Source organism: Martes martes, assembly GCF_963455335.1.
Source record: "Martes martes genome assembly, chromosome: 2".
NCBI lineage: Eukaryota > Metazoa > Chordata > Mammalia > Carnivora > Mustelidae > Martes > Martes martes.
Genome location: NC_137889.1, coordinates 17,737,159 through 17,763,073, shown reverse-complemented (window position 1 = coordinate 17,763,073; position 25,915 = coordinate 17,737,159). Strand labels below are relative to the sequence as shown.

The 25,915-nt window shown below is 36.5% G+C and overlaps 1 protein-coding gene across 1 annotated transcript in view; it reads left to right on the top strand.

Annotated features, from left to right (window-relative positions):
* TNKS (tankyrase) overlaps positions 1–25,915 on the top strand; it is a 207,882-nt gene that overhangs the window by 19,799 nt on the left and 162,168 nt on the right. The window contains exon 2 of the mRNA XM_080796045.1: positions 9,297–9,521. Coding sequence (XP_080652171.1) covers positions 9,297–9,521 — 225 coding nt within the window. The remainder of the gene's footprint in view (positions 1–9,296; positions 9,522–25,915) is intronic.

Here is a 25,915-nt window from a genome sequence, read left to right as displayed (position 1 = left end):
TAAGTGAAACAATTTTCTATCTCTAAACTTGGACTTGGTGAATAGATACCAGATGACCTTACATTTGACATTGAAACGTTTTTGAATGGCCTTAATTTAAACTCTAACATTAGAATAAGGAAAATAGTTAAGTATACTTTTAATGGAACCAACATGAGTTTACCCCACGGTGAGTCGCAAAAACTGTATCAGGTGAGATGTTGCACAGAGAAAAACTTTATTTGCAGCAAATAAGGAGATCATGTGGAATAGATTCCAAAGCTGGGACTCCCCGAGAGGGTGAAAGGGTACCTTTTGTTTAGGGTTAGGATGAATGTTTAGATAGGGAAGCCTTGTCAGATATGTGGGGGTTGTATAAGGTTAAGCACATGCCTTAAGAAAACATTCCTACACATACGTTATATGTATGTAAATGAGGCTGAGGCTCTTCCTTGGGTGGAGATTTTAGTATTATAATGAGGTGAAGGTACTTTCCTTTCATCCAGGGGTCACTCCACAGTCCATCTGAATAGGCGCATATCAGGGGTTTGGGTCCTCTGGGTAGTTGCCATCATCTGAGGGGTGGTTTTGGGTTTCATTTGTCTGAGTTAAGAGGTAAGCCAGAGGGGCGCCTGGGTGGCTCAGTGGATTAAAGCCTCTGCCTTCAGCTCAGGTCATGATCTCAGGGTCCTGGGATTTGCTTAGCAGGGAGCCTGCTTCCCTTCCTCTCTCTCTGACTACTTGTGATCTCTGTCTGTCAAATAAATAAAATCTTAAAAAAAAAAAAAAAAAAGGAGGTAAGCCAGAAAGAAATGCTTAAGGAAAAATGTGAGACAAAGGTTAGTCAGTACAAGTAGGTGGGCAGTACAGGTCAGGTCTTGGGGTCTAACTGGTGACATATTGAGGTAAGGCTTTGTGTTATGAATTTAGGTTTTCCTCACAGAATCAGCATAATGGTTTCTACATAGTGTATTTTAAAATTTCTTAGAATATATAAAATAATGTAATTATTTCTCACACTGTTTAGGGGAAAGCATGTGCTGCAGTTTACAAAATAAGTTCACATTACTTAGTTTAGTAGAGAAGAACAGTTTCATCTGGGTGAACTTTTTATTGCTCCCTGCTTGCCTGGACCCTTCCCCAAATGGCACCTCCATAAACCGAGTTGCTCAGGCTAGAAACCTGGGAGCCAGTCTTTGTTGTCTTTCCTTTTGACCCATCTATACTGCTGCTGTCTTATTCCAAGCCACCATCAATTCTTGCCCAGACTATGGCAGATTTTTCTTAGCCTGTTTCTCTGATTTTGCCAGTGACCCTCTCCATTCTATTTTTCACATAGCCAACCGATAATCCTTTTAAGACCTAAATACAATCAAGTAATTTCTCTCATAAAGGACTTCCAACATACTTAAAATCCAGACTTCTTACCCACAACTTAGAAAGCTGGGACAGATACTGTTGGTTATTCACCCAAAAGTTCATTTTCTTCTTTATCTTCAATAACAGATCTTAGATTTTGTAGAAGGCAGCGTGTGCCCAGTTTTTTAAAAAAAATTGGCTTTCCAGACTTTGGGGAGCTGGACAGATGACTCAGTTTTGGCTAATGAGATATAAGTGAAAGTATCTTAGAGAGGCTTCCTTAAAAATAAAGACTATGAGAAAGCCTTTTTCTTCTCCCTTTTCCCTCTTCTTTCTTGTGTGGGAACCTGAATGCCAGGCTTTGAGGTATAACACTCTTTTGTGACCATGAGGTGACAAATAAGGAGAAGATAGCTTATACATGCTATAAGCATGCCAGAGTGGAAGAATGTTTAAAAAGCTCTTGTTAAACTTTTATATGAGACTGAATTGCCTCTGACTGCACAAGTTTAGTGAGATATGTGAAATCTCTACTTTTTTTTTTTTTTTTTTTTGAGGTTTCACAAATCAAGTATATCATTATTTGTAGCTGGGTGTGTTCCTCACTGATAAAGGCCCTACACGATCTGGCTTCTGCCTGTCTTCTGACCTCATTTTGCCATTACTACCTCTGGTCACATTCGCCAGCAGACAAATCTTGGCTGACAAACTCCTTCCTGCTCGGATCCACACTCCTCATGACTCAAAGGCTCTGTGTGATCTGGTTTTATTGACCACCCCTAATGTACCACTGCCCTCTGTGTCCCAGGATTAAAAAAACAAAACAAAACAAAAAAAACCCTTAAAATACCCCCAAATCCTTGACAAATATGTGTGAGATACTAATGAGGAAAAAACACAAAATGAAAGCTCTGAATTTGAGGAGGGGTATGTATATGATATACGTGGATATACATGATACATGGTATATCATTTCCATGGATTAGAAGACTCAGTATTGTAAATTTGTCAGCTTTATAGAATTAATTGTAACCAGTGAGCTTTAAAAACTTTTTTTCTAACACATTTCTTTGTGGAACTTAAAGATAATTCCATTGAACATCAAAAAGCAATAGTAGCCAGGATAATTTTTTAAGAGAAACAAGAGGGATTGACACTGCCCTACTTGGTATTTTAGACTCTCTTTGAACTATTAAACAAACTGACCAACCAAAGAGAAAAGATGTGGAAAACATAAAATTAGATCTGTAACTCACAGCATATATACAGGTAGATTAAAGATGTAAACATGGAAAGCAGGGGCACCTAGTGGCTCAGGTGGGATAGCCTGGACTCCCTGCTCAGTGGGGAGTCTGCTTCTCCCTCCCCTTCTGCCCCTCTCTCTGCTCATGCTCTCTCTGTGTCTCTCAAATAAATAAAAGCTTAAAAAAAAAAAAAGAAGTGGAAAGCAGAATTATAAAAGGAATCTAGGGGAAAATGTATGAACAGTGTAGGAATAGGAAGGATTTCTTGCAGATTATGTCGAAAGCACGGTGTAGGGGAAGATTGATATGTTTTATTATGTTCAAGTTTTAAACTTGTCTGAAGTCAAATATAAGTAAAGTGTCAAGATAAGCCATAAGCAAAATAATGTGTTTTTAATGCATGTAACCTATATAAGATTAGTGTTTAGAATATATAAAGATCAACAAAATAATAAGAAAAGGCAAAAAAATCTGTCTGACAATGAACTGAAGGCTAACAAATGAAACTTGAATGATCAGTAAAGATATAAACAGATATTTGTATCAGTATGCATGGGTTCAGCTCCAAATATTCCAAAATTCAACTAACAGAAACTTAAGCCTAAGGACATTTATTTCCTGCTTGACAAGTTCTAGAGGTAGGAAGTTCAAGAGTTGGTTGAATACTCTGAGCACAGTAGGGTTCTATGCTAGGATTTTCGTAATTCTCTTGACCTTCTCATCATGATATCAGCAGCTCTGAATGTCACAACCTTACTGAGAATTTTCTAGAAGTAGGAAGGGAGAGAGGAGAGAAGGTCCTTTTTCTTCTACATATCTTCTGTTAGCAGGGAGAAAAATCTTTCCAAAAGCTTCTAGGTTTTCCATTCTGTCTCCTTGCCAGTCATCGCCAAAGAGGAATAAAATCACCTTTCTGGCTTAGAGTAATTGGGACTCATTCCTTGTGGGAAAGGTTTACCTTCTCTTTGCTAATATAGTACATTCTTACCGATTCCTGAGCAGTAATTGAGTTTCTGTGGGCCAGCAAGAAGAGGGGATAATTGCTACAACTATCAATTTCACTAAGAGAGATTGAAGATCATGTGATAGTGACAATATAATATGAATATATATAATCTAATAACATGGAATATGAAATATATATAAATATATTAACGTGAAATATGTAAGTATATAAACTCATGTGTTTAAAAACATGTATATGAAGAGTATAAAAATACAGACAAGTATATCAAACATTGAGTTTATGTAATGGGATCTTTGGGGAAGAAAGGAGAAGAGTAGGATTAGGAGAGATTTCAACTGTATTCATATATTCAGTTTTCTAAAAAAAGTGCAAATATCTGAACCAAGAAAATGTAAATTAAGCAATGCATTTTTTTTTTTGCCTCTTTGTTTGTAAAGATTATAAGTATGTGTTCATGTACACAAGATAGGGAAATGGGTGTACTCAGGCATTTTGGTTAAAAATGAAAATTGATGGATTAAATTAGAGGACAGTTTGGCAACATATGAAATTTTAAACATGTATCCTTTGACCTAATCCTTCTGCTTTAAGGAATTTATCTTAAAGAACTGTACAGATATATGAAGATATGTATATAAGGACATTTCACCCTTTTTTTTATAATGGCAAAATCTCCTTTTTATAATGGTGAAACCATCCAACTAAATAAATTGTGACATATCCATGTATTAGAAATCTAAGTAATTCATAAGAAAATGATGTATACATTTTAAATTTTTAACCTGAAAAAGTATCTGAGATAGTTGAAAAGCAAAAAGGCAGAGTGAAGATGTTAAAACATATACACACACACAAAAAGAAATCTGAAAGTTTAATCATCAAAATGTTCATGCTGGTTATTTCTGGATGATGATGGCATTACAGAAGATTTCCTTTGTGAAAATTTGGTATTTTGTTTAAATATTTAAAAATATCTCTGGTATTTTTGTAGTTGGAAGAGCCTTCATATGTTTTCTTTTTGTAAATTAAAAGTACAAAATTAAAAGCTACTCACTTGCTCTTTGATTTAATTATGATGAAGTAAGTAACATTATGTATATTCATGTAATCAGCAAATATTTTGCTGAAGCCATACTGTGTATCGGGCACTATTTTTTTAAAAATATTTATTTGATAGACAGAGATTACAGGTACTCAGAGAGGCAAGCAGGGAGAGAGGAGGAAGCAGGCTCCCCGATGAGCAGAGAGCCTGATGCGGGGCTCGATCCCAGGACCCCGAGACCATGATCTGAGCCCAAGGCAGAGGCTTTAACCCACTGAGCCACCCAGGCGCCCCCGGGCACTATTTTATTTATTTATTTATTTATTTATTTTTAAGATTTTATTTATTTATTTGTCAGAGAGAGTGAGCACAGGCAGACAGAGAGGCAGGCAGAGGCAGAGGGAGAAGCAGGCTCCCTGCTGAGCAAGGAGCCTGATGTGGGACTCGATCCCAGGACCCTGGGTTCATGACCTGAGCCGAAGGCAGCCGCTTAACCAACTGAGCCACCCAGGCGTCCCAGTCCGGGCACTATTTTTGATGCTGGAGACACACACCGGCTCATGAGATAGTTCTTACACAAGAATACCTTTTTTTTATGGAACATCTTGAGTGGTGAGTTATATAAAAGGCAAATAGGTAAATGAACAAGGTAATTTCAGGTAGTGATTAAATGCAGAAAGAAAGTAAAACTGAATGATAATGAAAATAATGATGGAAAAGTATGTGTACATGCATAGGTGACTTTAAATTGAGTGGTCAGGCAGAGTCCACTGAGTTGCTTATCTTTAGGCTGATAATTGGATGGCGGAAGGCGCTGGGGAATGAAGATCCCAGGTGCAAGTTCTCAGAGAACAGTGCAAAGTCGCCTAGGCTGAAAGGAGTTTGTCATATTCAGGGAATAGAAAGTGAAAGACAGGACAAATAAAACTCAATGACATGGGAGAGGGGAGAGGGGTCAGCTCACATAGAGCCTTGTAGGTCCTAAGGAGTTTGTAGTAATATTTTATTGCATGTGTTATGGGAGCCCATTGGAAGATTTTAAGCAGGGAAATGACCTAATCTGCTACATGCCTTGGAAAGATCACTCGCCTACTGTGTTAACAATGAATTGTAGGGCAGCAGATGTGACAGCAGAGAGACCATTAGAAGTATATGCTGTTAGAAGGCTGTATGCGGAAGTCTAGACAGGAGATTATGGAACTAGAAGCCGAGATGTAGCACTGGGGAGTAGACAGAATTGAGATGTGTATTTAGAAGCAAGGCTCAAGAGTATCAGCACTGAAGGAAAGAATTACTTAACAAAATGAGGATAATGGTATCTCTCACAGGGTGTTATCATAAGGAGATGATGCATGTCAAGTATTTGGCATACTTTTTGACACATGTAAGAGCTTTTTACTAAATGTTCGTTACTTACCATTATTGTTATTTTTAGTGTTGTCAAGAATAGGGCATGTACTTTGAGCAAAAAGAGTTTTTCTGAAAAAGCTAAATTATCCCTCTAGTGTAACTCAGTAGCATATGCTGTGTGTTGGTAAAGATCAGGGAAATACAGTCTTACTTTTTAGTGACCTTAGCTGGATCAGAGAGAGAAGGTATTTTGGTTTTCCTTCTGTCCTTCATTACACTGAGCCATAAATACATGGATAAGTAGCAACTGTGTATAAGTGGTAACATTAAAAAATTGTGATTTAGCTATTTTTTTAAACGTGTGGTTGCTTAATGAAATGTGACACTGAAAGTCTTGTCTGCGGTATGTGTCTGTAATGCTTTTACTTTTGGTTGTTTTCCAAAGAGTTAATTAGCGATAAGTTACTTCAAATTCTATGCAGTCCTTTGACTGTGATCCTAATTACTATTTTTATTTTGGTTCTTTAGACCCAAATAAACAATTCGATTATAGGGATAATTATGACTACAAATCTTGTTTGTGAAACAGAGGCCTTGTATAACCATCAGAGATAATGAATTCTCTCTATGTGTGAAAATAGTGTATAAGCATTTAACATTATAGAATGATGAATGACCAGTTATGATTCGTACTCAATGGAACAGGTGAAATATATGTTCTAACTAAACCTTATGTTTTAAATAAGCTTTTCTGAATTACTAAATTTCTAAGTCATTTAAATAGGGGACTGTTTTGTGGATAACAAAACCTCTGATTTAATAATATATTTTATTAATGCAAGACCAAGTTAAAAGAGATAATTCCTTCATTATCTACTGATTTTGACTGTTTACTTCCATATTCTTTTATAAACATGTATGTGTTCACAATTAGATAAATTTTATACAAAATTGTGTTTTTATACTATAGGAAAACAGATAAAGAGAAGAAAAGGAAATTCTGTAATCCCACTACTTAGTGATTTAATCTTTTTTCTATCTTCAAATATACGTGTGTGTATATGTATATTTTCCCCTATATTTTGTTTTATATATTTTTAGTCTACAAGACTAATTACTCTAAAAACAATTTTCCATGTTTTTGTGTTAACATCCTGTGTTTTCTTGTACTTATGGTTTGTGCTTTTTAAATTTTTTTAACCGTAGTAAAATATACAAATTAAAAATTTTAAATTTTCTTTAAAAATAGACTTTACCCTTTTAGCCATTTTTAATGTATAATTCAGTGGCATTAAGTATATTCACAATTTTCAAGAGCATCCTTTTAGTACAGGATAATGTTATATGAAAAACCATTGTTTATTTAACAGAGCGTTTATTGTTGGACATCTGAATTGTTTCCATGATTTTCCATAAATAATGCTTTGATAAACATCTTGATACAGTCTTTGTTCAGATAATGCTAATTTTTTTTTAATGTGGTACCAGTTTATACTCATTATCTGTTTGTGAGCACAATTCCATTTCCCTGCACTCTGTTTCATACCAAGCATTTTTTGGTTTGCTTTTTATATTTTAGATCTAAAAGTATTAGTAAAAAGTAAATACATACTTTGCCATTTTGCTTCAGATTTGTAATGGATACTTTTTTAAATGCCAGGTGATAAGTTTTTTTTAAAAAAGGATCTTATTTTAGGTTACTTGTTTATTAGTGAAGAAAGGAAATTATCATTCTCAAATATCATCAATGCATTGATTAGGGAAATGTGAGTTTGCCATGCAGACTTTATTCAGATCCATAGAAGGAAAATCATGAAACCTTCATGAATAAGGAAGGCACCTATGGCCCGATGGAGAGTAAGGTTGTGATAATAGGGTGAAGGACATTGAAGTTAGAGAAATAAACAGAACCTAATATCTGTAAAGTTGTGCAGGTATTAAGAAACAAACAGCAAGATGGGGATAGTTATATTAGCATGTATCCTATACTTTTGGGATTTCAGTTAGTGATAACAGAATTGACCTCTTTTCACTGAAAATTTTCAGCTGAATTTGAAAGATATTTTTTGTGGAAACCCAGTTCTGACTTTGTAATATGGATCTGTGGAAACATGTCTTTTATTTTGGAGACTTTTTCTTAGAGCTTGTTTTCCTGGATTGAATGAATTTCTGTAGGTAGTATGGAGAACATATCTTGAAATAAATCTTTTTTTTCTATTTTCCTCATAGTGCTCATTTAGTTTATATGCATAAAATGAAGGAAGATATGACCATTTTATTCTTTTAGTTTTATTTTTGAGGCCACTTTCTAACTACATTACACAGTAAGTAATAGCATGCAGGTAGTGATACTTAGACAGTAAGACCAAATAAAATTTCAAGTAGGAACGAAAGAGTCATTAAGAATGATATTAGCTTCTAAAGATAAAATACTAATGCTTACAGTCTTCTTTCTTCTTAATCCATTGCAGTGTGGTTTGTAATTCATCATTGCACTATAATTTAAAATTGTCAGTGGTTTTTTTATCCCTCTAAACCCTTATCATACTGTACTTCACATAGGGTTGTTGCCCTTTGACTTCCATAATGTACTTTCTTGGTAATTTTTACTTTTCTCAGTGTGTGCCTGGTCCGTCCACTGATTCAGATCCATTCTTTCCCACCACTGTTACTGTCTGAAAATTGTTACTTCCTATCAGTTTTCTGGTTCTTTCTTAATGCCTGTATTTGCACTGGTTTGTCATATTGTTTCCTCAGACTAACTAAATCCAAGCTTGCCTTGTTTTACTTTTAGTTTGCCCATCAGTCCCAAGAGTAGATATTTTGGCATTATCTTTAGTTTTTCCTTTTCAGAGTTCTTATAACCAAACTATTACCACATATTTCTGGTATCCCTACGTTCTTCTCTAGTTCTTCTGGTATAATGTTTAGTGTTTTAATTTGTTTTAGATTTGGCTGTCAGCAGTATTTAATTAACCTTTATTTCTTAAAATAGATGGATTTTATGCATATAATTTTTTCTTGTGAAGCATGAGGGCAAAGTGAATGCCTTGGATTGGAGTCTTACTCAATTTTGTATTTCTAGCAGAGTTACCTGGCACATAAAAGGTGTTGAAGAAATGTCTTTTGGAAAAAATGAAAAAAAGTCTTTTGTCGAAAGACTTAAGGAAGAGCTTTCTTAGCTCTGAGTTCTGTAACAGGAGAGAATCCATTTGAATGATAGCTTTTTTTTTTTTTTAACTCTTTTTGCTTTAGAAGACAGAATTGCTAGCATTCCTATTTGGTAATATTATTAAATAAATATTAATGGTTCTTTTTACAAAATTGCTTCAATGTGTATTTTTCCTCTTTTTAGGGTTTGGAAGGAAAGATGTCGTAGAACACTTACTACAGATGGGTGCTAACGTCCATGCTCGTGATGATGGAGGTCTCATTCCACTTCATAATGCCTGTTCTTTCGGCCATGCTGAGGTTGTAAGTCTGTTACTGTGCCAAGGAGCTGATCCAAATGCCCGGGATAACTGGAACTATACCCCTCTGCATGAAGCTGCTATCAAAGGGAAAATCGACGTATGTATTGGTAAGTATTATTTGATGATATCTAAGTTGTTAGATCAACCTGACAGGTATAACATTTTAAATAAAGGTTTACCATTTTTTCTTTCCTTTTCCTTTTTATTGTGGTAGAAATCGTGTTCTCTCAGAATAAGAAGGCTTTATTACTTCTTACTCTTAGAAGCAATTTTTTTCCATCAAAAGGGAAATAGGGAGATGGCAATATAAAGTTGGTTAAGAAAAGGATTCACAACATTAACTATCCAAATGCAAGTCAGATGCTGGCTGATGTGGAACTAAATTTTGATGGATTACTATTCCAAATTTAGTTAATTTACAGTCTCTTTAAAAGACTGCAATTTTCCGTCCTAGCATCAAATGAGTGCCATTATAAAATACAAGGTCTTACTGAATTAGATGACATATTTGGATGCTTTAGGTTGATTCAGGGAAAGTCATCTAGCACTGAGGCAAAATCTTTTTGTTTATGTTGCTAAAAGTGAACACTGGCTGTTAGCACTGGGAAGCTTTCAGTGAGTGGCTCAAATACAGTGGTACAAAGCTTAACATGTTCAACATGTGCCATAATCTAGAAAAAAAGCAATTTCAAGTAAAATTGAACTTTTCAACCATTTTAAATTTCAAGATGATATGAAATTGTATTTAGTCAACATTTCTTTCTCTTTTGTATTTATCTAAATTGTATGTGTGCGTGTGTGTGTGTATCTGATGTTTTGCTTTACTGTATACCATGCATTTTGAAATCTAAAACAAGCTTCCAGAAGACCAGCATAGTTTCTTTTGAGTGTATTTATTTCTTGACCTTCAAGATGGTGGATATTTGTTTAGTCCATGGCAGGTTGATTTGCATAGTTGTTGTCTTCTGGGATGACATCCATTTCAAGTTTAGTCTTTCATGTTTATCTTTATCATAAAACTCAAATATATAAGTCATTTTTAAAGATGTATGGTGGTATAGTTATTAAGATTTTTCTCTCTCTAAATAGCTATCTTATTCCAGTCTCCGGTATATTTTTTGTTTTCCCTCAAATTACTGCAGTGCCTGATGTACAACTTCTTTTTTTTTTTTTTTTTTCCAACTTTTTATTTATTTTCAGCGTAACAGTATTCATAGTTTTTTCACCACACCCAGTGCTCCATGCAATCTGTGCCCTCCCTAATACCCACCACCTGGTTCCCCCACCCTCCCACCCCGCCCCTTCAAAACCCTCAGGTTGTTTTTCAGAGTCCATAGTCTCTCATGGTTCACCTCCCCTTCCAATTTCCCTCAACTCCCTTCTCCTCTCCATCTACCCTTGTCCTCTATATTATTTGTTATGCTCCACCAATAAGTGAAACCATATGATACTTGACTTTCTCTGTTTGACTTATTTCACTCAGCATAATCTCTTCCAGTCCTGTCCATGTTGCTACAAAAGTTGGGTATTCGTCCTTTCTGATGGAGGCATAATACTCCATAGTGTATATGGACCACATCTTCCTTATCCATTCATCCGTTGAAGGGCATCTTGGTTCTTTCCACAGTTTGGCGACCGTGGCCATTGCTGCTATAAACATTGGGGTACAGATGGCCCTTCTTTTCACTACATCTGTATCTTTGGGGTAAATACCCAGCAGTGCAATTGCAGGGTCATAGGGAAGATCTATTTTTAATTTCCTGAGGAATCTCCACACTGTTCTCCAAAGTGGCTGCACCAGTTTGCATTCCCACCAACAGTGTAAGAGGGTTCCCCTTTCTCCACATCCTCTCCAACACACGTTGTTTCCTGTCTTGCTAATTTTGGCCATTCTAACTGGTGTAAGGTGGTATCTCAATGTGGTTTTGATTTTAATCTCCCTGATGGCTAGTGATGATGAACATTTTTTCATGTGTCTGGTAGCCATTTGTATGTCTTCATTGGAGAAGTGTCTGTTCATATCTTCTGCCCATTTTTTAATATGATTATCTGTTTTGTGTGTGTTGAGTTTGAGGAGTTCTTTATAGATCCTGGATATCAACCTTTTATCTGTACTGTCATTTGCAAATATCTTCTCCCATTCCGTGGGTTGCCTCTTTGTTTTGATGACTGTTTCTTTTGCTGTGCAGAAGCTTTTTATCTTGATGAAGTCCCAGAAGTTCATCTTTGCCTTTGTTTCCTTCGCCTTTGGAGACATATCTTGAAAGAAGTTGCTGTGGCTGATATCAAAGAGGTTACTCAAATTACTGCAGTGCCTGATGTACAACTTCTTTATCACATTCTCTGTCATTGTCTTTTGTTACTTCCACATCTGTTGACATGAGCCCTTGGATACCCTGGTCCTTTTTGATCTTTGAGATCTTCCATTTTCATTTTATTCTCCCATTTCCTCCTAAGTCTTTCACTGACCACATCCTGAACTACATCATTACCTAAAACTACCCTGAAAAGCTTGAACTTTTAAGTATCCTCCCTGACCACAAAACCTCTTTAGTTGTGGTAAGTTACCATGTGATGATTAGTATTTGAACTTGATATGTATTCTTACCTAATCTAGAGTTATAACTTCCCTATCTTCATTCCTTCTTGCTTTACCTTGTGAAGTATGTTGGATTCTTTTGTCATTAGTTACAGAGTTTTACATAGTTTTCACCTTCTTGAATTATTATCAATCTAGGCTTCAGTGTTCTATTTTCTTACCTGTACCCCTCTGAATTTTCCATTCTATCGGTGCTTTTGATATCTTACCGAAATTAATATTCTTTCCTCTTCCTCCTAATCCCCCTCCCAACAGTACATAATGAAAATGCTCCTTTTATCCAGGTTCTGTTGAAATGAAAGACTAGATGTAGGACAATTTTTAGAGAATGGATCTCCATAGTTCCCCAGCCCCATGATCTGTAGTGTACTTTGGCACATACTGTTTCCCTTCTGTTTAACTTCCTGTGTCTTATAAAAGTTGAGGGAAGGGAAAGGGCACCTTCAAATTATAATCAAAATATAATTGAGGATACAGCTGCTATTAAAATAGTTATTATGGGAAACCAGATTGGTTGTAGACCCTTTTGTACATTTAATTAGCTTTCAGGAACCTGTTAGGAAACCAAATATATCAAAACCTTCGATAGTTTATATATCATACCTTCTGAATTTGAGTATAGTTAAGGGATTTTAAAGTGTTACTATAGGCAGATTTCCACTTTGGGACAACTGGTTGAAAGCTTGAGTGTGATGGTTTGGAGAGATTAGTGTGCAGAATTAATTTTTGAAAGGTTTTTGCCTAGATGATGAAATGCTGGCCTGATTTTTTTCATATTAACCATATCTCTATATGTGAGGTGGAATAGAGAATACTTTTGATTTTATAAAGTTAGAGCCAAGACACATTATCACTGGCTTAAGGGAAGCAGCAGGATGGTTGCTTCAAAGCACATGTTTTGGGACTATATGGTGACCTGACCAGTTACCGGCTATATATGAAACTAGGGGCCACTTGACTACCCTGTTTAAATATATGTGAAACGGGAATGCTTGGATTCTTGGGAGGATTAGCTGAAGACAAATGTAAAGTTCTTAGAGTACTTGATATGGTGAATGTTAAATAATAAATATTGGTTGCTGTCTTTCTTAATTGAAATATAGTTGACGTATGTTATATTAGTTTCAGGTGTACAACATAGTGATTAGACAATTTTATACTTTATGCTGTGCTCACCACAAGTGTAGGAACCATCTGTCACCATACAATGCTACTTATCACAATACTGTTGACTATATTCCCTGTGCTGTACTTTTTTATCGCCATGACTTATCCCTTCCATAGCTGGAAGCCTGTATCTCCCACTCCCCTTCACCCATTTTTCCCATCCCCCCGCCCTCCCCTTTGGCAGCCATCACTTTGTTCTCTGTGTTTATGGTTCTGTTTCTGCTTTTCGTTTGTTTGCTTTGTTTTTGATTGTACAAATAAGTGAAATCATATGGTATTCATCTTTCTCTCTCTGATTATTTCCCTTAGCATAATACCCTCTAGGTTCATCCGCATTGTTTTAAATGGCCAGATCTCATCCTTACTTATGGCACAGTGATAGTCCATTGTATATATATATGTATACCACATCTTCTTTATCCATTCATCTGTTGTATCTTTCATATCTTGGCTATTATAAATAAGGCTGCAGTAAATATAGGGTGCACATATCTTTTTGAAGTAGCGTTTTCATTTTCTTTGGGTAAATACCCAATGGTAGAGCTATAGAATCATGTGCTATTACTATTTTTAATTTTTTTTTAAGATTTATTTATTTGAGGGAGAGCAAGTGTGAGCAAGGGGAGGGACAGAGGGAGAGAGAGGGGGAAAGAGAGAGAGAGCAGGAGACTCCCTACTGAGCACAGAGCCCAACATGGGGCTCAATCTTACACCCCGAGACCAAGACCTAAGCCAAAATCAAGAGCTGGACATTTACCAACTGAGTCACCCAGGCGCCCCTTTATTTTTGATTTTTTGAGGAATCCCCCATACTGATTTCCATAGTAGCTGCACCAATTTACATTGCCACCAACACAGCCTGGGGGTTCTTTTTTTCCACATCCTCACCAACACTTGTTATTTTCTGTCTTTTTAGGTCTAGCCATTCTGACAGGTGTAATAGCAGTAATTAATTGCTATCATTACTGCTAAGATCTCAGCCTGATTTCTGACTGCTATGTAATGTAGATTTCCTGGTTTCTTCTCTTTGCCCTTTATTGACTTTTTTTTAAAAGGCCAATTTAAAAGTCTGTCCCAACAAAGCAAATAAATGAAAACAAACAGACTCATAAATACAGGAATAAACTAGTGGTTGCCAGAGGGGAAGGCCGTGATGGTGGGAGGAGTATGGGTGAAACACATGAAGTAGATTAAGAGGTCCAGATTTCCAGTTAAAAAAAACAAAAAGCCTTGGGATGCCTGGGTGGCTCAGTGGGCTAAGCCTCTGCTTTCAGCTCAGGTCATGATCTCAGGGTCCTGGGATCGAGCCCTGCATTGGGCTCTCTGCTCAGCGGGGAGCCTGCTTCTCTCCCTCTCTCTGCCTGCCTCTCTGCCTACTTGTGATCCCTGTCTGTCAAATAAATAAATAAAATCTTAAAAAAAAAATAAATACAACAAAAAACAAAAAAGAAACAAAAAGTCTATCACTTGTGTTTCTTAGATGCTGTTTAGCTACCATAATAAAGAACAAAATACAGTCTGAGATTGTTTTAAATGTTTGTATATTAAACTAACTACTTAAGACAGAGGTCATGGTTAATTATATTAATGCTGATGATATAATTTTTATATTTAAAAAATCTAATTTACTTTAGAAATTAGCATTTTTTCTACCTTTAGAACTTACTCATTTCACCCTGTTTCTCCCTACTCCCAGATATAAAGTCACCAAAAATTAAAATAAATGACATCTTCTTTTCTGAATATATGTCATGTGATTTTTTTGAGACTATCCAAGTGTTAGTGCTTTGAAATTCCATTTAAAAAGCCAAGTCGTAGACATATCTTTCACAAAGTTAATTGAAATAAAGTCTGGGAGTCATAATAGACTTTTTTTTTTTTTTTTTTTTTAATTTTGGCCAGCTAGTATCCAGCTGCTTTTCTGATTTTGGAGATTTAAAACAATGAGTGATCATTCTATGGAGAAATATAGAAGCTTATGGAGTCAGACCTTTCTTCTTTCTATCTATCCTGGCAGACAGGGATGGCCTTGTTTTGGTCAATCAGACAACCCCTTCTATACTATAGAATTTTGAGTACAAAGCCTTAGAAATATTAAGGGATCATTCACTGCAGCCGTTTTGTTTCCTACAGTGTTAGTAGTGGCCCCGCCCCATCAAGGTAGACAGAATTGATTTCTGTCATTTCCAATGAATGTAACTGCTACAGAGATCTTGAGAAGGTAGCTAGGTGGAAGTTCCAGTATGGGGCCTCTAAGATAATCAAGAAATCTCTTAAATCTTTATATAATTCCCATGATCTACACTATTTACATTTATACCACACTCTCATCTCTTCTTCTTATACTCTGATTCTCAAGGGAGAAGGGGACAAAGCATGTTCCCTTTGGAGACTGCTGGGTTCCTCACCAGCATGGGACAGTGTGCTGACTTCCACAGCAAACGATTTCAGTGATAATGGAGGTGTGTGGTTTTGTAACACCTGTGGGATTCTCACTGATTGGAATATCCAGCATTCAGATCTGAAAGCCCAGTAAACCAAGTGAAAAATTCTCAAAGAGGGGAAGATTGAGCAATCAGAATATACCCAGAATTGCTGTAGGGGTTGGATAAATACCTGAATAAAAAAATAAAACTAAAAAGATTCCCTTGGGGATATTAAAGTGTAATGTGGAAGAAGCTTCCTGAGGCCAAAACAATCTAATATTTTTCTAAGGTAAAAAGTTCAATAGATGAATTAAAGAAACACCACATTAGTAGCCTAAAGATCACATGAGAAATAACGCCCAATACAGAGCAAAATGTTAGCATCATGAAGTCATAAAGAGCAAGGTAAATAGACGCAGGAAGCCAATATGATTTTGAATACCTAATGTGGTAGGAGTTTCAGGAGGGAAAAAGAAAGAAGAAAGAAGAAAGTAACTGATGGAAGAGAGCAGTAGTAAACAAATGATAATAAGCCGGAAACACCCAAGTCTTGAGATTGAAGAGTCACAGAATTCCACACTGGGTTGATGAGAAAAGACACACCAAGGAAGACAGATGTGTATATACTGAAGTTTTCTAGGCAGAAAGAATAAGTTCCCCTATTAAGGGGGCGGGGGTTGGAATTAAGCAAAGGACTTTCCATTGGCAGCACTTAAAGTTTGAAGTCAGTGGAATACCTTCTAAAGACTACTGGAAGAAAAGAAACAGAAATTCTCTTGATAAAGAGGAGTTCTTCAGCTTTTTGGGAGTATGAGAGGCTGAATAGAGCAAGTGACATTATTTTAAAGAAACAAAGCTCCCGTCACTTGCTTTTTCTCTCTCTCTCTCTCGGTACTTTCAAATAATGCTTGACTTCATTTGTCTTACATGCAAAGACTAAGAGGATCCTTACTATATAAATATATCTTACTTGGAAACCTCAAATTCAAACTGCTACTTAAAGTCTAACAATTAGCACTTAAAAAAATTTTTCAGGCTCAGTGGCATTATATTATACCACTTGGAGTCAAAAAGATGTGGTGGGTCTTTGAGCAAGTTCCTTATTCTCTTTTAGTATTAAAGTGACAGTAAGAACTGTACTTCATATAGTTGTTAAGGAGATTACGTGTGAGGATTCAAATAAAGTACTTCGTGTAATATCTATGCCGTATATGCTCAGTAATTGGTAACTGCTCTCGTGTTAGTAAAAAAATAACATGATCAGAAATAATATTCCTACTCTATTATATAATATTGAATCAGACATTTTTATATTTATTGAAAATGCAAGAGAAAATGGAGCTGTGATGATAATTTTTAAGAAGTCTTTGAGCAAATTGGTTTATTAGGAGAGATTAGGTCAGCTATACAGAGTATCACTTAATACTATAATTAAAGTTAACTATTGAAATCAATTAATAAAAATTCTTAGGTACAGTTCTCATTTTTTTCTTATCCCAATTTAAAATTTCAATTAATTATTTAATATGTAATAGGATTTCTGCCTCCCCTCCGCCCCATTATTTACCATTTAGAGAGTCTTCGTTAAATAATTGTATCTTATCTGTTCTTTTTCTTTGTCATAGAAAAGGACATGCCTTAGTTGGTGAGTATTCAACGGCATAAAACTTAAGTTCAGGGACGCCTGGGTGTCTCAGTTGGTTAAGCGGCTGCCTTCGGCTCAGGTCATGATCCCAGCGTCCTGGGATCGAGCCCACATCGGGCTCCTTCCTCGGCAGGGAGCCTGCTTCTCCCTCTGCCTCTGCCTGCTACTCTGTCTGCCTGTGCTTGCTCGCTCTCTCCCCCTCTTTCTCTGACAAATAAATGAGTAAAATCTAAAAAAAAAAAACCAAAACAAAAAACTTAAGTTCATATCCTGGATAAGATTCTAGTTCAGAAAAAAAGTAAACCAGACATTATTACATTATACAGTTTATGTAATTTTTATATAAACATACACACATCTGTATGTGTGTGTGTGTGTGTGTGTTTGTGTGTGAAGTTAGGTGACTAATCAGCCAGCTGATCACTTGTTGTTGTGGCCTGATAAAAAAGGAGTTACCAGCAATAGGCAAGATTTTGCTCTTAGAGTCATGAAGACTATTGTGGTCCTCTGCAAGGAACAATAAAATGCAATCAGGGGACCTGCTGACTACTCTTGGATCTCTCATTAGTAGACACTTTGACTTGGGACAGATTATGGGACAGATTACTCTCTGTACTTTAATTACTTTATCAAATGGAAATAATGGAACTATTCTATTTATTTTTTACCTTGCTGTTATTTTATAGAAGTATTAGGGGATGGAGGAGGGTCATGTGTGTTATAGTTGTGCTTTTAAAACTTGTAGCTATAAGAAGGGACATGCTATATGTATTAGGCAAAAATAATAGCCCAAAGATATCCACATCTCAATTCCTGCAACCTTAGGAATATTTTATTTTACGTGCAAACAGAAATTAAGGGTATATAGATGGAATTGTGGTTGCCAATAAGCTAACCTAGAGATGGAGAGATTATCCTAGGTTATCTTGGTGGGCCCTAAGTACCACAAGGTTTCTTAAAATTGGAGGAGAGAAGGAAGTCAGTGATGCATTGTAAGAAGGATTCAACCAGCCATTACTTGCTTTGAATATGGGGAAAGGAGCCATGAGCCTAGGAATGCAGGTGCCTTTAGAAGATTGAAAAAGCAGAGAAATGGATTCTCTTTGACGGTTTCCAGTATGGAATGCAGCACTGCTAACACCTTGGTTTTAGCCTACTGGGACATGTAGGTGTTCAACTTTGAACCTTTAGAACTAAAATAACAAATTTGTGTTGCTGTTTTAAACCATTGGACTTGTGATAATTTTTTGTAACAGTGATAGAAAGTACTTTTTCAAAAGTTTATTAAGATTTGGCATTTTCTAAAGAGAATAGTAGAATGTTTCTTGATAAAATTAAACTGCTTTCTTGGTAGTACTTAAAGTTTTGGCCCCTTAGGGTAAGTAACAGTGTTGGTTGTATGTATTCTTAAAATAAATTCTTAAAATAATTATAAGGTAGATTAATAAATACGTAGTAGATTCATATTTGTACTTAAATTATTGTTTGGAGGTATTTCAAGATTTGGGTTAAATAATGTGACTGGCAGCATTTTAAAACAAAAGAGATTTTGTATTAAATTCAGCATGAAGAGCCCTTGTCCTTATACAGACAGATATTCAGATGAAACATTTTCTTTGTCTTCATTGTCATCGAGTGCTATATAATAAAAATTTGAAAAACAGTGTATAACTTGACAGCCAAACTGTTTTTTATATTTAAAAATGGAAATTTTATTGTCTTCAGTGTGTGGTGCTATTGAATATTTAGATTGAATTGAAGACTCATGAGAATGTGGAGATTTCATTCTTGTCTACCTCTAAATCACTGTTACTACTGAGGGCAGATCTTCATTTTCTGCACTTGTGGTCCATGTGTTTCTAAAATGAGTCAAGTAACCATTGTAAAGGTTCACTGTATGAAGTGCTTTGAGACCCTTCAAACTCTAATGAGCAGTTTAATATTTATAGTTTATTTGGTGATCCAGAAAGCAAAGGAAAGGTAATGTTGAATTCTCGTAGTTTCATTTCACGTTCGAGTAGGAAGATGTGAGGATGTGAGGGAATAGGTTAATGGGGATGAGGAAAAGATGACAAGAATCAGTAGTCATTGGTATTATTGTCATGGAGAACTGAATGCCAGGGCAGACTCTTAACTGGTATGGGAATGGGGATTTGTACTGTTAATGTTTGCTGATAGCCTTATTTGTGTGCTGTAGTTTGCTTTAGCTTTCCTTGAGAAAAGGAAATTTTGTAATTTAGTAGGGGAACCCTTAAATGTTAACTCTGGAAGGAAGTGTTTAGTCGCTAAATTACTGGTCATGGCCAGCCACATGGCACTGGCTCTTCTGAGTTTACCTTCCCTTTTGAGTTATTTTATTTCATTTATTGGTCCTTGCGTATCAGTTATAATAAGAGGTTTTATGTCAGAAAACCCATTTCTTACTATAAAAATACTAAGATTTGTCATATAACTAAAAATATAGGTATATACCTTGATAAACATTAGAATATAAAACCAAACTCTTAATATAAAGCTGTATTATAAATACTCCTTTGGGGTCATTTTTCTGCATGTACACAATTGAATTAGGCCTTTCCAATGTTGAGTGCAGTGACTGTATCTACACTACTTTATTTTCCTGGTAAATCTCTCCGCAGGCAAACATAGGCATTCTTTATTGCCCCAAGAACTTTTTAAGTTCAAAATTAATTTTCTTTTGGGGGGGGATATTTTTATTGATGATTATGATTTTCTGATGTTATGCTAATAGACTCTTGAAATTATAAGACTATTTTGCCCCCATTGAAAACGTCTACTAATATCTCTTTATCGTTAAAAGTTGCAGAGGAACTTATCTTTGCTGATGTTGGATGCATTGGAGACATGCGGATTGGTTTCACCCATTTTTGGATTCAGGAGGCTTTCTTTCTGCCTCCTGAATCAGTAAGTTGTATCTTATTTCCCCCTCCATTGGTTGCAGTGGAATTAGTTGGTCACCATTAGTCAATGGTGATTGCTAAGACTGTGTGGGACTTATGATAGAGACATAAATGTGTTTGATACCTGAGTAGGAGGCTTTTAGCTCTTAATTTCTTATAAGCTGACACTGGCTAGGATGGTCTAGGAATCCATCATTGTATACTGCAGAACCTCAAGACTAAATAATACAAAATATTCATCAAATTATAAAGTATTTATTAAAGAGAAAATGCATGTTCTCATCTCTTTCTAATACTACTGAATCTATAAATCCTCGCGTAATGGGTTGATAAAACTTTTACATCGGTGCCTCAAGAAAGCTCTAGTGAGTTGTCTTTGCTAGATTGTTGCAGTAAACCACAGATCTTAAAAATCATATTGCTTTATTATATTTGGCTCCTTGAAACTCTTTACAAAACAAGAAGCATCTATTATATATTTTTCTCTTTTTATTTTGAAATAATTGTACATTCAGAGGAAGTCACAAGGATAGAACAAAAAGATCCCGTGTATCCTTCACCTAGTTTTGGTTACACCTTATGAACTTAAAGTATAATACCAAACACAGGAAACTAGGATTGGTACATTGGGCGTATAGTTCTGTGCCATTTTATTACATTTGGAAGTTCATGTAACCACTGCAATCAAAATATGGAACTATTATCACAAAGATCCCTCTCATTCTTTATGGTATACTTTTATGTGGTTGACTCCCCAAAACCCATCCTTAACCCCTACCAACCACCAATCTATTTTCTGTCTATCATTTTGTCATTTTGAGAATGCTAAAGTCATAAAATATGTGATTTTTTTGAACATTGGCTCTTTTTTCCACTCTGCACAATGCCTTTCAGTTTTGTTTTTTTTTTTTTTTAATTGCTGACTCGTATTTCCTGGTGTTGATATACCATGATTTAGCCATTTACCAATTGAGAGACATTTTGGTAGTTTCCAGTTTCTGACTATTATAGATAACTCTTCTACGAACATTTGTGTGCAAGTTTTTCTGTGAATATGAGTATTCATTTCTCTGAGATACATGCTTTTGGAGTGTGATTGCTGTGTCACATGTTAAGAGGGAAACAAACTGAGGATCTCAGAGGGGAGGGAGAGGGGATGGGTTAGCCCAGTGATGGGTATTAAGGAGGGCACGTCTTGCAAGGAGCACTTTGTGTTATATGCAAACCATGAATCATGGAACGTTACATCAAAAACTAATGAAGTATTGTATGGTGACTAACATTACATAACTAAAAAAAGATGGAAAGAGTATGTTTAGTTTTCTAAAGAAACTGTCATCATATTTTCCAGAGTGTTATATCATTTTCCATTCCTACTGCAGTATATGAGAGATCTAATTTCTCTGCATCTTTGCCAGCATTTGGTATTATCACTGTTTTGTTTTAGCTGTTCTAATAGGTGTGTAGGGTTACCTCAGGATGATTTTAATTTGTACTTCCAGAATGGCTAGTGATATTGAATGTCTTTTTGCATGCTTATTTACTGTCTGTATATCCTTTGGTATAAGATGTCTCTTCATGTCTTTTGCCCCTTTTCTAGATTCTCTGTTATCTGGGAAACACTCACTTTCAAATAATAGAATACCTTACCATTAATCGCTTGAATAACAAGTACTTATTAACCCATTTCATAGAAAGTCCACCCTGAAACCAAGAGGAAATATTTTCACATCAATACCCAAAACAGGAAAGAAGGGGGTTACAAAAGGAGGCTCTTTTCTTCTTAGGATTTTTTTTTTAAGAGGGAAAATCTTTTCCAGAGGACTTTCTCTTAAGAATCCGTTTTCAGGGGTGCCTGGGTGGCTCAGTCAGTTGAGCATCCAACTCTTAATTTTGGCTGAAGTAATCATCCCAGTCAGGGTTATGAGATTGAGCCAGGTCGGACTCTGCACTCAACTGGGGAGTCTGCTTCTCTCCCTCTCCCTCTGCCCATGACCTCCCCTCCCCACACCCCTGCCATTGCTCCTAGGCTCTCTCTCTTTCTCAAACAAATAAATCTTTAAAAAAAAAAAAAAAAGAATGCATTTTTCAGAAGTAAGTTACATGTTCAGCCCTTGATTAGTCACTGACCAATGGGAATGGGATTATCAGAAATAGGACCAATCACATTTTATCACCTAGGTCTGGGCACCTTGCTTCCCAAATAAAATTGGATACTCTTCAGTAGGAAGAAGAGGGTATAAGTTTGGGTGGATGGTCAACTGTGTTTGCACAGAAGGCTAAGACAAGTAAGATAGAACGTTCCGCAAGATCATACCGTATTGAAGTTGTGTAAGGACATAGAGGCAGAAAGAGCACATTTGGGGGAACCAAGAAGATTCCATGGAGAGGTTTGAAATTGCGATGGGCTTTGAAGGATGGAGAATTACTTTCATATATTGAGTGAGGTGAGTGGAATAAAGGTTAGGAGAAATGAGAAGATGGTATCTTTTTTTTTTTTTTTTAAGATTTTCTTTATTTGACAGAGAGAGACACAGCGAAAGAGGGAACACAAGCAGGGGGAGTGGAAGAGGGAGAAGCAGGCTTCCCGCCGAGCAGGGAACCCAATGTGGGGCTCGATTCCAGGACCCTGGTATCATGACCTGAGCCGAAGGCAGACACTTAACAACTGAGCCACCCAGGCGTCTCAAGATGGTATCTTTTTAAAAACAGAGTATAGTACAATTTAACCAGAAAGTAAAGTCTTACAGTAAATTGTAACAAGATAATATTGGAAAGATAAATTAGTTCCATATTGTAGAGCATCAGCCTGGATAGTTTGATTTCAGGTGTTCAGTGAACCATGGAAGATTTTGGAATGAATCCAGTGGTGACATACAATCCAAGGAGGAAATAACTGAATTGAACCTCTCATCATGCTCCCAAATGTGTTATGTCCTTAGAAAACTTGAAAATTTCACTTTTACTTGGAGAACACCTTACCACTCTTCATTTGAGTATTTCTGTTTCACAAAATCCAAATCAAATAGCACATCATCTGAGAACCTTCTCTCTACTTTGACCTTCACCTATGATGAACTAGCCACTAAAGTGGATGTTGACTTTTGTTTTTTATTATTAACTGTTTTTTATATTTAATTCTTTTTTTAAATTTAATTCTAATATTACAAACACATAGTGCTTATGAGCTACTATACTAACTCATTCAGTCTTTATAATGATCCTATGAAGTAGTATTATTATTTTATACCTTAATAAACTGAGATACCACGGGCGCCTGGGTGGCTCAGTGGGTTAAAGCCTCTGCCTTTGGCTCAGGTCATGATTCCAGGGTCCTGGGATCGAGCCCCACATCGGGCTCTCTGCTGAGCGGGGAGCCTGCTTTCCCCCTCTCTCTCTGCCTGCCTCTCTGCCTGCCTCTCTGCCTACTTGTGATCTCTGTCTGTCAAATAAATAAATAAAATCTTCAAAAAAAAAATAGTAATGATAGCTAACATTTAAAAAAAAAAAAGAATAGTGATTGAACTCATAGTATTACTTCCCTGTTCCTGTTGAATTCTGTTCATGTGACAAAGAAGTTCTGTAGCCAGTGATTTGAATGTTTGGAAGCCATCACACCTGTATTAAAGGAGGCCTAATCTACTTTGTGTTGAGTAGATTTGATTGGAGAAGTAGGAAACTGGAAGCAGGATAGGAATTCTGGATCCTGGGTGGTGATAGGATCGGCTAGATTAAAAGGCCTGGTATCATTTACATTTCAGAGGACCCTTGTAAAGGGTCAGACAAATATATGAAGTTATAACAATATAAAATTGTCACAGTGCACATCAAATTGTTGAGTCAGAAACTCAACCATGCAGGAAAACCCAGAATTAAGAACCAGGCCAGCTCTGGGGACTTGAGCAGCACAGGTCTATGAACCTTCACTCTAGAATCCTCCACTCATGTTGATGTGTCTTGGCTTCAAGTTCACTCTGGTGTTTAAACCTGAGATAGAATCCAATGCCCCAACTTGAGTCAAATGTTGACTCTTAATCAATCATCTTTGGTACCAGAGAAGTTTCCTAGTATGGACGTGGCTCTTTGGGCCTCACCACTTCGACTGGGTGCCCTTCCTAGAGAGGTACTGAGTGGGGAGGTGCAGAGGGCGTGGTGAGTCAGGGAGAGGAGGAAGTAAACGTTGGGTTTTGAATTTGGATCCCTTCAAATATTGAATAATGATTACCATTCTTTGAGCCATCCTATTATGCCTTTAAAGGATACCTTAATACTGTTTCTGGGGGGGAAAAACCCTAATATTCTTATAATACCTTTCAACAGTTGACTCTAAACTTTTTTCTTAAACTTCTGATTTTAGTGTGTGTGCATGTGCTGCTGCCAAGTGTATCTCTTCTCTCGCAACATGCTCCATTGTCCCATTGGACTTTGTTTATCAAATACATGTTAAACGTTACAATTATTAAGAATTTTAAGATGGTGACAGCAAAGAATTAAACCAAGCATGGAGCGCTGTGCAGCTGCACAGGTTATATGCCCTGATCAGATCACATCATTGGCCTGATTAAAATGCTCCACAAAGAATTCTCATTACACTTAAATGACATCTTAGTTCCTTATCAGGGCCCTACTTGATCTAGGTCAGACTCCCACTGTCTGTGAAATACGCCAAAGTTGCTTCTTTATCAGAGTACGTATACTCGTTCCTTTTGCCTGGAACACTTTTCCCCCAGATTTTCACACACAGTGTTAATTCCTCGTATTTTTTCTGATGACACTATCATGATTTCTTGCCCTTCTCTGCTTGTCTGCTTGTCTCTTCTTTAACCATGTTTCATTTTACCAACCATATTTCACTTTATGTAATAACACATATGACCTGAAATTATATATTTGTTTAATCATATATTTGTTCGTCATCTCTGTGTACTCTTCCCTACTCTGTGCCTGATAGAAACACAGGAACCCTGTCTACCTTATTTTGCACTATTCCCAAGTGTTACACACTTCTGTGCCTACTCTGTAATATGCCTGCTCTGTGCCAGAACTTCTTTGTGGTCTTTTTTTTTTTCTTTAAGATTTTATTTATCTATTTGAGAGAGAGAGAGAGAGAGATCATGACGGGGGAGAGGATCAGAGGGAGAAGCAGATTCCCTGCTGAGCTGGGAGCCCGATGTGGGACTTGATCCTGGGACTCCGGCATCATGGCCTGAGCCAAAGGCAGTTGCTAAACCAACTGAGGCATCCGGGTGCCCCTGTTGTGGTCTTCTTTTGCATAGTGTTCAGCATTTTTCGTGTGCCCTTTGGCCATTTATATGGTTTTGGAGAAAAGTCCTCTGTTTATGTCCTTTTTTTTTTTTTTTAAAGATTTTATTTATTTGTCAGAGAGAGAGAGAGCAAGAGAGCGAGCACAGGCAGGCAGAGGCAGAGGGAGAAGCAGGCTCCCTGCCAAGCAAGGAGCCCGATGTGGGATTCGATCCCAGGACCCTGGGATCATGACCTGAGCCGAAGGCAGCCGCTTAACCAACTGAGCCACCCAGGTGTCCCTATGTCCTTTATTTTTAACTGGATTGTCTTTATTATTGAATTGTGAGAGTTTTTTATGTATCTAGATACTAGTTCCGTTCCAGAAAGATGCTTTGCAAATATTTTCCCTGTTCTGTGCTGACTTTTCACTTTCTTGATAATGTACTTTAAAGTGGAAAAGGTTTTAATTTTGATGAACATTAAAAAGTCTACTTTTTTT